Below are 18,031 nucleotides of genomic sequence, written 5' to 3'. Positions count from 1 at the left end.
TAATATTATATTATAATGTAATGGGTCAATCAATGCTGATTGCTCTTAGAAGAAAATCTGATGTACGAGTGAGTGGCTCAAACATGCTATTTGCAATATCAAGAAAACAGCAATAATCACATATATTCCATCAAGAATGCAAAGATTCCTAACATTTTACTTCATTCGCGATAAATATCCGATATCCTATCAAAGTGAAGAATTGAGTGAATACTGGCTTTTAATTCGCCAAGGTTATTTTACAGATAGAAAAAATGAAAAATTGCAATCATCAGTAGGCTTGAAAAAACGGAAACAAAAAATTGTTTCTTCGTCTTCATCAGGATAAATATTACTCCCATGTTAATGTTGAATTGATTCTTAGAATGATTAGCGGCTGGTGAAGAACAAGCCGTCTTCTATCTGGACAACCCTCATTTTTTCCCTCAAAATAACAAATCCATTTGATAACAAAAATGCAGCAGAACAAATCAATAAGAGGAAATTCAAACATCTAAAGGTCAGACAACCTGATTGAATGAGTTCTTGCAGTCTGCAAGTTAAACACTTTTTAGAATATTTTAAACAAGTCTTGTGCCATTTTTTTGTAAGATCACATTTAGTCCTCATTTAAAGTAAGCTGCCCATATCAATTTTATTAGCATCTTCTTACAATTTATTCAAATGTAATTGAAAAAATCAGGTAATGAGGTAATAAGTGTAACCTGGTCAAGTGCAAGTTATCCCTGAACTAAATACACCGATAATAAAAAGCCTAGACAAGAGGAACCGTATCATGAAATTGTCTCCATGAAATCTATAATCCACTGAGATGATTTGAAACTCGCTTTCCAGTCACGCTAGCTTGAGCCAATAGAAGAATAGTATGACTTAATTCATACATTTGGGTTCTTCATTGTCTTTTTTGTTCGGATCTTTCTACTTTCTGGATTCTTGGACAAGTCTGAAGAGTTCTATAAATCTAAACTAATCTAATTAGAGTATTAATGACAAAACCAGAACTAAATCCATACAAAAGCATAGTAAACGGCTTGTTCTTCTTAATCATTCTAAGAATTAATTCGACATTAAGGGCAACTCCCATCCGTCTGTGATATTTATAAAGACAAAGAAACTACTGTTTTGTTGAAATATATTTCCTTTTCTAGGGCCATCGAAACTTCTGTACAGATTTAATGTACGACCTAAGAAGAGTAGGCTACTCAGCGTTTTAATTTATAATCTAGAATTTTTCAATCAAATGTTTCAATACTTTCTATCAAGAAAGAAATGGCCCAACAGTTCTATGTAGCTTCATGCATTGAAAAGTTTCTACTTTCAAAGGGACAGGTATTGACTAGTTATTGAAAATATGAATGCATCTATTAGTTCCAACTGGCAAAATGATGATATTTACGTATAAATAATTTATTAGAGTGTAATAGAAACTACTAGAGTTTCTAGTACGATTAGAGTATTACGATTAGAATTTATAAGTTCACAGGTACAGGTATTGAGTAGTTAGGTATTGGAAATATGAATGCTTCTATCAATTCGAACTGGCAAAGTACTAGAAACTACTAGAGTTTATAGTACGATTAGAGTGAAATAGTTTCTACTTTCACAGGTACAGGTATTGAATAGATATTAGAAGTATGAATGCTTCTATCAATTCAAACTGGCAAAGTCATGATATTTACGTTTCACGTATATACTTGAATTAACAGAATGTAATAGAAGAGCAGTTTGTTATTGTTACCATTTGGATAGTGGTGATGTACTTCTTCCACCAGAGTCGTTTCCTCATCTCTTCGCCGAGTCCCGCCAGGAAGTAGTACGTGTACATGATCACGTGCACTCCACAGTTCATAACTCCCAAAAGGACTCCTTGTTCTCCTGAAATTATCAAATAATGCATTCTAGATTTGTGTGGATTACTCAACAAAAAGCAAAATGAAAGATAACTTTCAAAGAAAATAAACATTGAGGACTTTGGGCCGATTTCTAGGACATTCATTATAATATTTGATTATGTAATCTAGGATCATATATATATGTGATTCATATATTTTTAATTATATCTTATGGTTCTCCAAGCCATACATCGCTCCTTGACTTGACCACAGCTGAACTATATCACTAGAAATGATATTTATAGACGATAAGATTCAATAAAAGATACCTAAACCTGGGCTTCAAATGGTTTAGAAATACGAGAATATTTCTAAATTTGTAATCGTGACACATTTTTATGAACTGTGTAGCCTACTCTGTTTATTTCTTGATTCCACACATAGTGACTAAGCCAATTAGAAAAGTAACTCTGTAAAGTAAATCGCTTAAAAAATAGGAGAATATTTTTGAATTTGTAATCATCACACATTTTTATGAACAGTGTAGTATGTTCATTTTTTGCATCTCGGACATAGTGACAAAGTCAATGAGAAAAGTAACTTTGAAATTGGTCTTCTTCTCATTTGTGGTGAAATAGAATAATTATTGACAAGTTGATAGAAATAGGACTGATATTTGAGACACTTCTAACCCCATGTCAATTCCAATATGAGGTGAACGCACATTGCAGCAGTCAGACGTCTACAGACAGACGGAGGAAAAATCCCTACCCAGATTTCGAATGTTGCAACGCACATATACGTCCGTTTGTCTCCATATGCTTACATCTGCATGCAGTCGTTTGATTTTCACTCCATCCGTCTGCTGCTTAAAACTATGCTTCATACATAGATTTTAAACTTCTCCGCTCAATTCCCACAAGAATCCAACCACGAGTTCATTTATGAAGTTTCATGTTGATCCAGGATCTCTTTCAGGATGACATTTCCTCATAATTTTCACAGAATAATGAAGGTTACTATGAATGTTCACCTTGCCTTAGTGGGTTGAAAAAATGATTTTCGAAACACAAAACCAGCAATTGTGCAAATTTGCTCCGGAGTAATTTCACAAGGAAAAATTGGAAGGAAAACTTTGCATTCCCACAGGACTAATAATGATTGAAATTGTTGTAAAGAAGCGTTTGGCTTCTATTGAAGTGAAATTACTGCAATGCGTCATGGAGCTGCTATTATACCAATCAACCGCAGTGGGCCGACCACAAAATGCCTCAGATTACGGAAGGCACGTTTTCAAGTGTCGGAAAAATATATTCGTAAATCTCAATCACGCAGCGAGCTCAATGTCACTCGGAAGCCTCAATGAGAACTATTTTTCTGGGTTTCAAGCTTCATCATTGATATTGGTTCCATGTACATGTGATTATACAACACTCATCTTTTTACAGGCCTAGAAAACATAATAATCGTTCCTCCAAATGTAAGTACAGACTTACGCGCCACGAACACGCGCATTTCACTTTTCATCAGCTAAAATGCAACGCTTAATATATTTGTATCCTACTGTTTCTCAACAAATACAGATATAAGCAGCTGATGAAAAGCAGCTGATGATATAAGCAGCTGATGTGCAGCGAAATGCACATGTTCGTGGCGAATAAATAATGTGTAAGCACCTCAACGTACTCAATGAATTCCACATTCTTCCTAGAAGAATATTTTTCCACTAAAACTCATTCTATTCTTATCTCATTAAACTATTTCAACTATTTTCATTCTATCATCCAATGTTACATTAGAAATTTCATTCGAGGATTCAAATGGACATTGGGTTTGAAAATTGAAGTATCAATATTAGCTATAATCATTGCCCATACAAGAACGTTCTTGTCATTCAATTTCCTTGTTTCCTTCAAACATTCAATCTAAAAACTCATCATATCTCTTTAAATGTTGTAGGAAAAGGCTACAAAAAATCATTCGTGTCGAATAACAACTACCATACATTCATTTTTCCTATCTCTTCTATAACAGTTCAAACGGATATACTATGTGATATTAATATTTTTAAAAATTTGGTACCTCTGAAGTATTTCAAGCAGCACCAGGAGAAGAGGGCCATCCCACAATGGTGGTACACGTGGAGGAATGTCATGTGAGAGTTCTTTTTCCTCAAAACGAAGAAAACCTGAAAATATTCTCTATTATAGAATAACTCTATGAATTATTACAGCTATCACATTCTCCTCAGTTACTTATTAAGAATGTAATCGGAATTATTGTTAGATTAATTCATCAACGAGGAATGAATTATTCTATGAATAGCAATAAAACATTGTTCCTTGAAAATACTCTTCATTGAAAAATAACTCTATGAATTGTATCACATTCTACTCAATTACCTATTAAGAATGTAATCTGACTATTATTTCGTAAATCAATCAATAAGGAGTTAATTTATTATATAACGAATAAAAATATAAGATTTTTCCTTGATATTATAAGAAATATTATTCTGTGAGGCTTAATTTATTCTATTTAAGTCTATTCAGTAATACGTATCCTCACTGGAGAGAAAATTCCAGAATACAGAGTTCTATGCTAGAGAAGCGAATAATTATAGTAAGTGATAACAATAATTCAATTCGGTTGAAAGCTTAATGTTTTTAAACAACAACTATTTTATAAGCTCACAACTACACAATTACAAATGGTAAAATTAATCCCTGTCGTGAACGATAATGAAAATCTTCTGCCGTGTATGTTAGCTCATTTTTGCTGATCTTATCCAACTGAGAGAAATTATAGTTTCATAAATGATAGATTGGATTAATCAATGATTTTGTATTCTCAACTTACTGTGTCGATGAGATCAATGAATTTCATGATTGTGTACCTCCAGTAGCCAACACACATCTAAAAAATAAAGATACAAATCAGACAGATTCATCTACTTCATCAATGCTCATATGGACAATTGAAATAATCAATTAGAGGGCAGACTATTATCTCCTTGTTCGAGCTACATGGATCTTCATCTAGAATGGAAATTGTCTCTTGGATTATCAACGCTCCATGATGAGTTACATGATTGAACCACAAATAGTTCAAAAAGTGAACACAATCAATATTTTTTTAGCATTAGTGGCATACTTGGTCCATAATCTTAAACCTTATTCAAGAGGCTATTGAGAACCAGTTTGAACGAAACGATCAGTCTAGGCTTTTACGTTCAACATATCACAGGCTTAATCGAATAATAGCCTGTTATTAAGTCTTGAAGATAGTATTTGATCACTTTATCAAGAGCTCTTTAAATTTATGAAGCTGACCAAAAGCAGGTCAAGCAGGTGTAATGAACTGCAATTCTAATCGAACTGTCTTTAGAGAAATTATCAGCCTATTATCAGCTATCAAGTAGAAGCATCCAAACCTTTTCTTATGTGGAGTTTTACAGAATTAATCTCTAATATAATCTATCACGCAGAGTTCATTGCCTCTATTCACCAATAATGTAATCAATCATCAAGAAGAATTATTTACATTTCGAAAACTGTTGTAAAAAATTGTTGTGAAAAGCTGTTGTAAAAAACTGTTGTGAAAAACTGTTGTAAAAAACTGTTGTGAAAAACTGTTGTTGAGAGATGATACAATTTACTCGGGAGAATTCTATGCATCGAGTGCAATGAGAGTTCTATACATCGTTCGTTTTGTTGAGTTTCCAAGTTTTTCAAGAATTATTTTGTATTTTCCTATATCTATCATCCTCTTGAAACAAAACTTATTGAATTCAATCTCTGAGAAGTTTAGTTTCTTTGTGACGTATTTATCACACTCCTCCATGCGGGCATTTGAAAATACTATTTTGGAAATCTCTGCAAACTATGACCTTTCCAAATATCTTTATAGTTGCTCGCTCACTCCAATCCAGATAAGGGATAAGTGGGCAATATTTTAGGCAGATAAGACTTTTCCAGCTTGGAGCTTGAACTTGAAAACATAAAATAGACTAATTCCAACAGCCATTTTGTTCTTCTGCACGTTCTAGAATCAAGATGGTGGCAGGCGTGGAATAGCACACAACCCACACATTCAAATCGTTCAGACTGGGTTCAATCAGCTACGTGTTCCAGGCCTAAAGAAGATTCTGTTGCGAATGTAGGGGATATTTATTCGATAAATAGGATCAGAGATAGTGGTTACTTCTAGTGATAGAAACTATGGAATTACACTCATCGCTAATGGCATGTTATTATGGATTGAATCTAAAGCCAATTCATTCATCTCTCAGAACCACTCCAGTCAATTAATTAACCAAAATCACTAATGCAGTTACTTCAACACTTTACCAAGCTGCTATATAGTACAGTTCATCAATCTTTCAACTTACTAATGCAGTAAAAGTAAAGTAATGCAGTTTAAAGGTATTCCATCTTTTAAAATATTATCAATGCAGAATGGTTTTGTGTTGGTAATAGCTCAATTCAGTGTTTCCAGAGCATATTTGTCTAAATGAATGAATGAATGATGGATCACTTTTTACCTCTACTACTTCAAGCAATAAATGGAAAATTTATTATGATGGAGCAGTACTGAGAAAGATAAAATACAGTTCAGTTCAAACAGTTTAAACCCTGATTTATCCTTATGCAAAACACAGGATGAAGCGAGTAATAAAGTCAGTTTACTGATAATAATAAATCCTTCATTAATATTTTTTTCAAATAGAATTTTGAATCAGCAGCTCGTACTATTCAGAATGAGAATTAATTGGATTCGCAGTGAGCTGCGTGATTCTGATTTATAAATACATGATACATGAGGTCTCATTGATTCGGTTTTTTATCGTGAAGAGTATGATGTTATTCGTAGAGAGTTTTCACACACGATACTGATTCGTGAAAAATGTTGAGATCTTATCTCAATAATTGATTATAACATTATAATCATCATAACATTATAATCATTATAACATTAAAACAAACTGTAATAACAATACCAAAATGCTACTTCCAGTTTTCTAATAGATCCAGATTCTGCCAACAAACATGGTAGGAAAGTGGGCCTTAGACATTCTAGTGAGCTATACAAGAAGTCTAGATGGTGTTTGGAAAACAAAAGATTCCGAGGCAACAACGTCAACTTCCGAGTGTGTCTATCCAATGAAGTGGTAAATGTTTTGTTTTCGTTTTTTGCCTGAACATTGCACTAAAATTATACAGCGAATGGTTATAATCCGCAGTTCTCAGTCACGATAGAGCTAACGGCAAAACTATGTTGAAGGCCATCTCGCCAAATTGTACTTTTCTCGTTTTGTGAGTCCCTCTTCATTCGAATACAGAGCTGTTCAAACCATCATATAAAACACTTTATCTTCCCTAGAGAGCGTTTTGTCTCCTTCAATATTCACTTCTGAATGCTAGTAAATGCCAAGTCCATAGTCACGACTAAGAATAATATTGGAACCTGGATAAGTAGAAGAGTTCATTTTCATGTAATTATGAGAAGGTCATACGAACTCAGAGAAAAACTATGAAGTGGTAGATATCATATTATTCATTCAAGCAAATAATCCACTAAGATAAATTTGTTGTACATTGAGTATTGGAATATCTCTTGAGTGGTTATTTTTCTCATTTTTCGAACTGAAAAAATTACTCCACTTTCTATTGATTTTTGTTTGAGCGTAACTTATTTTGAAATTGTACTGGAAAGAATGTTGAGAGCCCTTCTCTCTCCCGCAGTGATAAATCGAACCGCCCTGATTCAAATATTCAAGTTTTCCTAAGGTATATCAAATATAAATATCATGGGTTGAAAGATTTTTAGTTACAGTTTACCAGTATATCCAATTTACTCGAGTTGTTATCTCGATCTGCACCTTTGATCAAATCTCTCCACAGGTCACCTCTTTGTCTTTCTATTTGCAGACCTCAGCTATTTTATAATTGAACGTTAAATTCAACGACGTTTTCCTTGTTCCGAGTGATTCAGAAAAATTACGGCTCAAGGTCTTCTGGAATTGGTTGAACTTTTGAACAAAGTCAAAGACAACTCCTTCTTCTTCATGATAATATGACTGACAATCTACTTCAACTCGCAAAACAGGTGCATGTGTGCAAAAATAAATCTCTTCCAGTTGCATAGAACTGGTCAGTAACCTGCACGAGAACATTTTTTCTGTAGAGGGAAATTCACGTTCGAAGTTTACTAGAAGTATACCTTTTAATATTCACCGTGTTATCAATGTACCTTGAATACAATGTATTCTATGAACATTGTGAGTTATTGATTCATAGAAGTTAATTTGGAATGAAAAGTATTTAAACTGAATATCTCATTGAGGATGACACCTCTTCCAGGATTATATAATTTTGGAGTCGATATTGACCAAGTTCTATAAATGTTATAGAAGTTACAATTCTTTGGTCAAATACTACGTGGAGTAGCTTCTGTTTTAAAAGCGGCAGATGAATGTAATCAATCACACGTGAATTTTTCCAAGAGCATTTATTCGTTCATTATGAAACTCAAAGACTGAGACGTCATTGACATTGGAAATTTATTACCACCCTTTATAACTCGATGAACTTCTATTACGTATCATGAAAATATTACCATGGGATCAAAAATTAAATACGTGATGTATCGATGAAAAGTTTGCTTGGGTGTGTGATAAATTTGGTAAGTTTCTTGAAAATAATGAACTTCCCAAAAACAACCCACTCTATAGAAAAGGGTTCATCCACCATTTTGGGAACATATTACAGGAGAGAGAGTTATCTTTCCCAAATACCTTAACAGTTTAATATTGTAGTTCTTTAGAAAGAGTTTTCTACTTACATCAATTCGAAGAACGTTTGTGTTCATTTCGGCTGGTTGGCAACCATGTTTGAGCAGATATTGGTGGCCTTCTGTATGGAAGAGGAACTGTGAAAATAAATATCACATTATAATCAGATAAATAATCAAGAAAGCCATTTAATGATTGAATAAAGATTGATATAATTATTTGGATAGAAATTTTTGAATTGGTACATGGTACTTCTAGTACGGTAAAATAATGTTATCTTCATTTTATCAACATTGTTCAATGTACGAGCATTGAATAACCAATCTAGAGTATTGACATTCTCTGGTACAGGCTTGCGCTTTTTCATACTCTCTTCACGGTGAGAAGCTTTTCATTTCACCTGGCTTTTAGCATCATCTATTTGATTTTCCCATTCTCACACACAAAAGCCAGTTAAATTTTAACCGTGATTAATTTCACAAGAACCAATCAGAGAAGGCTTTTTTGAAGAGACGGCTTCTCTGATTGGTTCTCGTAAAATTATTCACGGTTGAAATTTAACCGGCTTTCGTGCAACCGGCACTCAGTGTTGTAGTATATAGCTGACAATAAATTATCATAAAATTCGAGAACTCATAACATCGTAAAACCACACAACTAAAAAGATACCATTCAACATTCGCTGATAATACCTTATTGACCTTTCTAACATGATTAGAAATAATACTATAAAAATAAGAACTATATTGTGCTTTAAAGTACTTTCATAGCATGTTTACAATGTTGAATGATACAACGTGATTACAAAGCTATAAGTTTTTTGGAATAGTTTTTGGAATCGTCATTTGACTTATATAGCGCTTCCATTCAATATTAAAACACGGCACCTATCACGGGTTCGATTCCCATTTCGTCCAAAGTTATCATCTCTTCTATTTCTAACGCACAAGTCAGATCCGTCATCCACAAAAAATTCCTCCTAAGAATATTCATCATATACAAGGTGGGTTCATATCAAGGAACAATATTCATATCACCTACAAGGTGGGTTCATTCAAAAGAATCAGTTTTTAACAAGTTTCTCAATTCTTTTACCAAATTTCAGTTCAGCTCTTATCCTTTCCAATCAATATCATTGAACGCCATATCAAATCTAGTTACAATCAGGAATTACCGATATGAAGAAATAAAGAAAGAGCTATGAAATCAAAATTCCTTCGTCCAATTTTCATGAGAGAAGTCAATCACTAGAATTCGTGAATAGCCCACACAGAGAATTACAATGATTTTGTTATCCGATAATATCAGAGACAAGAAAAATAGCTCCTTATGCTCCTTTATCTATGATAATATGTAGAACAACTGCAGTAATTCCAATCATGTATTGCCTTGAATCTCATGAGGGACGCTGTTAGAACTACTTGTTCACAAGTCTTTTCGTTACATGAAAGCCACTAAATTATATTCAAAACTAAGAAACCGCATTATTATTTCCTTAGTAAGTGGGCGTAACAGAGTAAGTAATATGACTTTATTAAAATATTCATTTGTCTCGTCCTTCATCTTCATGTTTTACATTACAGAAGTAGGCCAGATACGGAAGCCACTAGTGTAATAAAGTAGAAGTAATTTGGCAAAAGGCCCCTCCCAATCACAATGCTCCGATCGACTTTGTAAAAGCGAATTACTTGTGATCACAACTATCGAATTTCCTTCTGTAATTTAATTTACGATTTCATATTAGATATTATTCTTTCCCCACACTCAGACTCACAAGTGTTTTGTATTATTTATACATGTACTGAATTTGTAATGATTTTGTGAATAGAACTGAATTTGAATTTGAATTTGAAGGTTAACTAAACTTGGGAGAGGTATAGCACAAGGTTACCTTACTTTTTCTCTCCCTATCATTTTGATGATGTACCTATTCTATGAATCAATCAATAAAAGATTTTCTCGTTATACCTGCAACGTGCGTACTTCATATTTCATAGCTGTTGATATAACCATAAGAAATTTTTCATTGTCTCTATTGGAAGTCTATTTAGACGGGAACTCTAAGTTTTTATGATAGTGGGAAGGGGCAGCAAGGAGCGAGAGGTAAAAAAGTGATCTCTCATCTGAGAAATTCCCAGAGAGAGAAAATATACGTCTTGAAAAACTGTTTTTGTGTCTGATCGAACAGAATGATTGATTTTATGAATTTGCATTGAAAAAAACTATTTCTGATCTCATATACTACTGATATTGTGATTTTGGTTCGACCAATGTGGAATTATCCACATTCTTTTATAATACGTCACAACTAAAAGTAAACAAAAATGTTCGAATTTGAAATCATTATTATTGGAGTATGAAACAAAATAAACTAATTATTATTAAACGAAAATTCAAATTAAAATCAAATTAGCATTTGAATAATGCAATATCTGAGTAATTTCCATCTGTAAATAAAAAATCTGGTGTGGCGCACTCACACAACTTTCCTTGCCGTTATGAAAATTTATCACCTGACGCTAGTGTTCCCGCGCATCTCAAGTCTACTATTCAAAGATTTGAGTCAGCTGGTGACAGGGCAATAGCGCACATGAGGTCTGCTATCACTTCATAGTGAATGATTTAATAGAATCAACAATAATTTGCAATTGAATAATCACATTTTCTCGAATTTAAAGCTTATTTTCAATTTTAGGTGAAAATGTTACTGAACATTAATTGTAGAGATTTTCATGCTCAATCTACTCCACTTGATTTTTTTTTGTTTCAATTGTATCTGAAGCCTGATAATTGGGAATCTATCTGCATTGATGGGGCGGAGCTCCTGAAATTTTTACAGATATGGGACTTGTGGCAGTTGATAGAGCTTATCGATGACTATTTTAGGTATGAATTTGATCAAAATCGTTGGAGCCGTTTCCGAGAAAATCACGAACAACCCTGTTTTTGACAACATTTTCGCCATTTTAGCCGCCATCTTGAATTGCATTTGATCGAAATTGTTCGTGTCGGATCCTTATAGTGAAAGGACCTTAAGTTCCAAATTTCAAGTCATTCCGTTAATTGGGAGATGAGATATCATGTACACAGACGCACATACACTCATACACACAAACACACACACACACACACACACACACATACACACACACACACACACACACACACACACACACACAACACACACACACACACACACACACACACACACACACACACACGCACACACACACACACACACACATACAGACCAATACCCAAAAACCAGTTTTTTGGACTCACGGGACCTTGAAACATATAGAAATTTAGAAATTGGAGTACCTTAATTTTTTTCGGAAAGCAATACTTTCCTTACCTATGGTAATTGGGCAAGGAAAGTAAAAATAACTGTTTGTTCAGTTCTAAAGGTGCGTACAGACTTACGCGCCGCGAACATGAGCAATTCACTTTTAATCAGCTGATGACAAGCTTTTTATATCTGTATCTTACAGTTTCTGTAAAAATACAGATATAATCATCTGATTAAAAGTGAATTTCTCATGTTCGCGGCGCGTATATCTGTACGCACTTTAAGATTTGTCGAATTTTGCTATATAATAAGTAGATAAAGTTGATGCAAACTTGAGTTTTAACTAGAATATAAATACACGAATAGAATACACGCAATAAACAGAATGCTCTTCTCAGTACCATCCTGATAAATTTGGAAAATTCTGTCACGTGCTTTATCTGTAGAGTGTTGCTTCTATGAATCGAATCAAGTGAATAAAATGGGAAAAGTGCTAGAGGGTGTCATCTGACAAGGTTTGGCAAGAAAAATAAATCTGAGAAATAATTAAAAGTGACACTTCTATGGAATCGATTTCCCGAGTCCATCCATCTACAGTAATGTGCTTCGGATATGCTCCATTTATGGAGTACATGCTGATTTTTTTAGCGCCTTTTTCCTTCCTATTTCAAGTAATGCCCTGTAACATCCCGTCTATACCAATTACCAATACTAACATTGCTTGGATAAAAGAAGTGTTGAGACATCTTCATTGATTCATTCGATCATTCTTCATTTATTCATTTATCTATTCATTAATTCATTATCAAATCTTGAAAAGATAACCTCCTTTTCTATTCGACCACTACGATTGGTCAATAATAATATATTTTACCACCTTCTATGAAACAATTTTTGAAGCCAGCTCCAATGTTGTTTCTAGTGTGATCTTGATACTGTAATTCAAAACTTGCTCATTATTTTACCCCAAGAAAATCAAAGTCACTTCTCAATTGAATCTGGAATGTTCTCAAGGCTGCGAGGGGATTGGAATTCTGATGATTATCAGGAAAAGATTATATAAAATTGATAGTTTAAAAGAAAATTAAGGAAAATCATTACATAAAGCATCCAGATTGTATCATTCTGTCTGAAGGTTGGTATCAAATGGGAAATGAGATCGTTCATTTCGACAAAAATGGTTGAGCTGATCTTGGCAGGTAATAAGAAAGATTATAAGTTACTTGAGAACTTGGAAGGATGAAGTTTCAGTTATTAGAAGACTGGCAGAGTTTTCATTTTTGCTTCCTCTTAAATATTAAACTCAATCAATCGCAAGGAACATTATACAAATATACTGAGATAAAATCACTCTATATCGTAGCAAATTCTTCTTTGAATTGATCTGAGCAGATTATTATTTTACGAAATTGGAAAATAGAATTGAGTTATAATCAGCATGGAAGTATTCCAACCTCGATGAAATTAAATTATATACAAGAGTCGATTCCTCCATAATTTGCATGATTTGGTACGAGGCTACTACTTCGTATGTCATAAATTGGAGTAATACTGTATATGATATTACTACTTACTGTTAACTGTAATACTATCATTGAATGAAAGTTATTCTGCTAATGAAATGTCGATTAATCAAGCTTCAATAAAATGAACATGGATTAATAATTATTATTAATCATGCGATTCGAATATTTAAATGTGGGAACTTATCATTTTCAGGCTCGATTCTACCGGAATTGTTGATTAATTGGCACGTAAGTTTTGCTATATTAATGAGTAAGTATTAGAATGCTCTCAGATTTCACCTGAAACATTAATTTGTTGATGTAACTGTTGATAAAATAGGGTAGCTTGAAGTATTTCGGACTTCGGGTAAATTACTTTTGGGAAATTTGCAGCTCAATCACCGATCGAGCCATCCCGATGGGTGGGGGGTGGTTGTAAGGGTGGAGGCCCCTTGCTAAGTGATCAAGACCTTAAACCAGAGAAATTATTGTCGTATGATCTAAGACTATAGTGAAATTGAAAGCCTTTGAAACCGAGAAACATCCTAAGATTCTTATGACGGTATGAAAGAAATCAAAAGTGACAAATCATGAGTACCTACTGTAGTATTTTTTGTAACCGGTTACTTTAAAGCCTCTTACAAACAAGAACTTGTACTTTGAACCAGGTCTTGTCTCTCGCAGGTTTATGACACTACTTCTCCTAAAACCTATTTGTCAATTCTAGTTTTTTCGGTTATTAAAGGCGTGCGATTCTCTTAAGTACCCTAGTTGTTACATTAATGAATGATCTTGTTATAGACTTGAATTGGTGCGCATTCCACAAAGTATGTTCCTGCTCAGTCCTTGGCAATAATTATAGAAATAATTTATAAGAGTCATAAGGCTTTTTAGTGTGAGTTGATTTTTCCCGGTGACTAAATTGAAATAATTTGGATCATTGCAGCCGGCTGCTGATTTTCCTTTCAGCACTTCTCTGAAACCATTATTTCTATTATTAAAATTCAATTAGAAGTTAAAATATTCTTAAAATTAATGTTGAATTATTTTCCTTATTAAAATCTGAATGAAGAACCAATTCTGAGCTCAAGGCATTGATAAGAGGCCGAAATATTGTAAAATTTATAAAGGCGCAACGGTTAAGGTGGTTGGACTTATCTTTAGAATGAATGAGAACAGAATGCCTAAAATAATTCTCAAGGAGAGGCTACGTTCAAGAAGAAAGAGAGGAAGACAAAGAATGAGGTGGGAGGAGGAAGTAAGTGATAATCTCAAAAAAAAATGGGATGTAGAGGTTGGAAACGAATGACAGAGGACCGAGAAGAGTGGAGAGCTGCAGTGGAGGCGGCCAAAGCTCATATTGGGCTGTAGTGCTAAAAAAATTTTCTTAGTAAAATTTATTTTCTCCATTATTTCACATTTTTAGCCTTATTCATGACCATTGTCACTGTATCATCATCTACTCTAGTTCATATCAAATTTCAATTAGTATTATTATTAAAATTATTGCTTTCATCAGATAGAATGTGAGAATTGATAGTTTATACTCAATACTCACCGAAATGACTATGTAGGAATTACAAAATATTTGGAAGACATTGTAGAGCATCATAATGGTTTTCAATTGAAACGGCTTCCGTGAACTCATGAATCTGGGACCGATTTTGAGCACAAAGAGTAGGTAGACTGCCAACAATGTCAGCATTGGACCTGGATTGCTCATCAGGAACCATGAGTTCACCAATTTATCTGAAAAATAATTAGAGATATGAATAAGAGACATCGACTCTCACTCCATTCATATGGGTTATGCTATCACTTTTACTTAACGCTCCCTTTTGAAAAAAAAATGATTGCACTAATGAAGAGTATTTCAATCAGAATCAGATATGTAGAAAAATGACAATAACATTATCAATATTTTCCATACTGATTTTTCAATACAAGATTAGATAACAAAAGATTCCTTTATTTGTGTATTGTAATATTTACAATGAAAGATTAAATTTGAGAGATAGATGATATCAGGCTTTCAGAATTGCTTCACACATAAACATTGCATAATTACGACCAGTAATGATCGGTAAGTTAGTATTACCTATTATTCTATTCTACTTTTAAAAGTGTACTTTCTTTAGTCTCACTAACTTCTGACTAATCACTTACAATATTATTTCCATCCTTAATGTGTTGAAGCTTAATTAATCCTTGGAGTACATATTGTAGTTGTAGTTGAAGTATTACGTAAAAGTCAACAAATTGTCAAAACTACTTTCAAATTTCAGTCTATGCTCTTCGAATTTGATATTATTTGAGGTTGAATCAACTGCAGTGGGCTGTGAGAAACCAGTTTCTGTCATCTCTTTGTAAGGAAGTGGTCACTGTATCTGTATCTGAGTGGCCGGCTGATAAAAAAATAAAAAACAACTTTTCGCGCTCAATCGCTATATCTATATACACTTTACTTAGCTGACATCACATCGTAATGGTGTTATAACATCTCAGCTAGATGCTTGTGTCATTTATTGTCATCTATAGCAACATTCCTCAGAGTTCATTTCAAGGTTAGAAACAAGTCCTTCATATTTCATTACATGAACTTATACATTAGACAGAGTTTAACAATCTTTCTCCCATCTAAGCAATTTTTTACTTTGTCATCATAGTGGATTCATTACAACTACTAATTCATTACACTCAATTTATTATCCAAAACTAGTTTCTCGATGTTTTTCAACACAAAAAGCTGTTCATTTATTAGAAAAAGTGGGTGGTTGATTATAAGTTTCATGTATCATGCAGTTGTTCTCTCCAATATTACATAATGTCTTATGAGACAAGCAGTGAACGATATCACTCGAAGTTCAAAGGCATGTCAATTTTGAACTTGGTTGACAACCTTCTTTCCCTTGGTCAGTGTTGTGTCGATTCCATTACGTATTAGACAGTTTCAGTGCTATTCATGAGAAATCATTCCTGTAATTTTCATGTTTGGAGAACTTTTGTAATCTTAGAGACGGCTTTTAAGTAAAAGCATCAACCAAATGTGGGATTATTTAATAATTTCACAACTGAATGACCAATCACCATCATACAAATCAAATTTTCATCCCTTCGGTCTGTCCCGTCTTCAGTTCTGTTATAGCCTAAGTGCCGTCATAAGTAGTTGTGAAATTCAAACGCTATATTCGCTATCAGAATACATAAATAAATATATAAATGGATGAATAATTAATAATGTACTTCCTAAATGATAGATAAAACAAAAGCTCACCTTCTTCTACTGTTACATTCTGTGCTGTATGATTGAAAACATCATAGCCGCTATGCACCCGTAGTTTCATAGTGTCCATTTCCTGGAAAACAAAATCGTCATTACATTCAAAATACAAAAAACCACTTCAACGTTTTCTCAAATCTATTCAACTCCACAGAAGTGAATTTTTTTTCAAATCTATTCAACTCAACTCGAGTTGTATATTTTGACTCGTTTCATACACATCTTCGAGAACTGAGCAAATTTTATTCATTTGAAGTTCATTTTCTTATAGCCAGGTGGTAGGGTAGAGTGAACATTTCTTTACATACCTCTTCCTAATCTCATTAGAAAAGTAGTGAAAGTGATCTATTTTCAATTTTGACTATGCTTAGAACTCATATAGTACAGAACATCATACTGGAAATAAAAGTTTAACAACTTCTGGAATGTATGCATTGTGTTTAGCCCCAGTGCATTCACTGTGTTATTTTAATAAATCATGTTGAGTTGAAAATTCAGTATTCATATTTTTTTGTCCCAATTCATATTATGATTGAAGAGAGAATGAAGATTCATCAAAAGTTGAGATTTTTTATAGACATTCTTAAGTTGTCAACATGTTCGACGATAATAATTATTATCAAGCAGGAAACAGAAGTTCATTGATGAGTAGTGATTAATGAACATCTGGACACAAAGTGACATAAACTTGAGATGGAACTAAACAGGTAAATGTGACATGATCACAGTGAATATTATCAGAGGATGAAAAAATTGTAATCTAATGTACAATTGGCTACAATGGTACAGCATTTCCTCCATTATTGTACACATTTCCGCTGCGTTTTGAAACTTTAACAAGACCTCAAGATTACACTAATCGAGGAACATTGAAATCAAGTGATTATGTTGAAAGTAGTCATAAAAAATTATCAATTCTTAATGTTTCCTATAGGAGAACAATGATTGTCACTTCAAAAGCGGCAATCTTTATCAAAGTCATCACATTACATCAAGGTTGATTGGAATGAGTAGTATCAATTATTGCTAAGTATGTTTGATGTATTTTGAGTTGGGAGGAGGCTATCTAATCATGAGGTTAATCAAAATTTCCAAGTCAAATGGTGATGATTATTCAATTGAACTCTTATTATTTGAAATCATTTTTATCGCCTATTAAGTGCAGAATAAACAAATTCCAAATCATGGAGAATCATCACCGGTAAAGCACATCAGATTAGGCAAAATTGTCTCGAATGATTGAAATAAATATCACTAATCTACTGTACATGATGAGAATTACATGAATACATTCCCAACAATATAATTCTTCACTTTCCTTCTTAGCGAGCT

The 18,031-nt window shown here is 33.4% G+C and overlaps 1 protein-coding gene across 1 annotated transcript in view; it reads right to left on the bottom strand.

Annotated features, from left to right (window-relative positions):
• The window catches only part of LOC111056778 (elongation of very long chain fatty acids protein 7-like), a 46,237-nt gene that overhangs the window by 6,336 nt on the left and 21,870 nt on the right, over positions 1-18,031 (bottom strand). The window contains exons 2-7 of the mRNA XM_039433047.1: positions 16,694-16,775; positions 14,978-15,168; positions 8,676-8,762; positions 4,692-4,748; positions 3,915-4,020; positions 1,739-1,875 (exon numbers count right to left, since the gene is read on the bottom strand). Of these exons, the coding sequence (XP_039288981.1) occupies positions 1,739-1,875; positions 3,915-4,020; positions 4,692-4,748; positions 8,676-8,762; positions 14,978-15,168; positions 16,694-16,772 (657 nt within the window). The 5' untranslated portion in view covers positions 16,773-16,775. The remainder of the gene's footprint in view (positions 1-1,738; positions 1,876-3,914; positions 4,021-4,691; positions 4,749-8,675; positions 8,763-14,977; positions 15,169-16,693; positions 16,776-18,031) is intronic.

Source organism: Nilaparvata lugens, chromosome 7 (genome assembly GCF_014356525.2).
Source record: "Nilaparvata lugens isolate BPH chromosome 7, ASM1435652v1, whole genome shotgun sequence".
In the NCBI taxonomy this organism is placed as follows: Eukaryota; Metazoa; Arthropoda; class Insecta; order Hemiptera; family Delphacidae; genus Nilaparvata; species Nilaparvata lugens.
The sequence above is the reverse complement of the archived record's forward strand: the minus strand, read 5'-3'. Positions and strand labels throughout refer to the sequence as shown.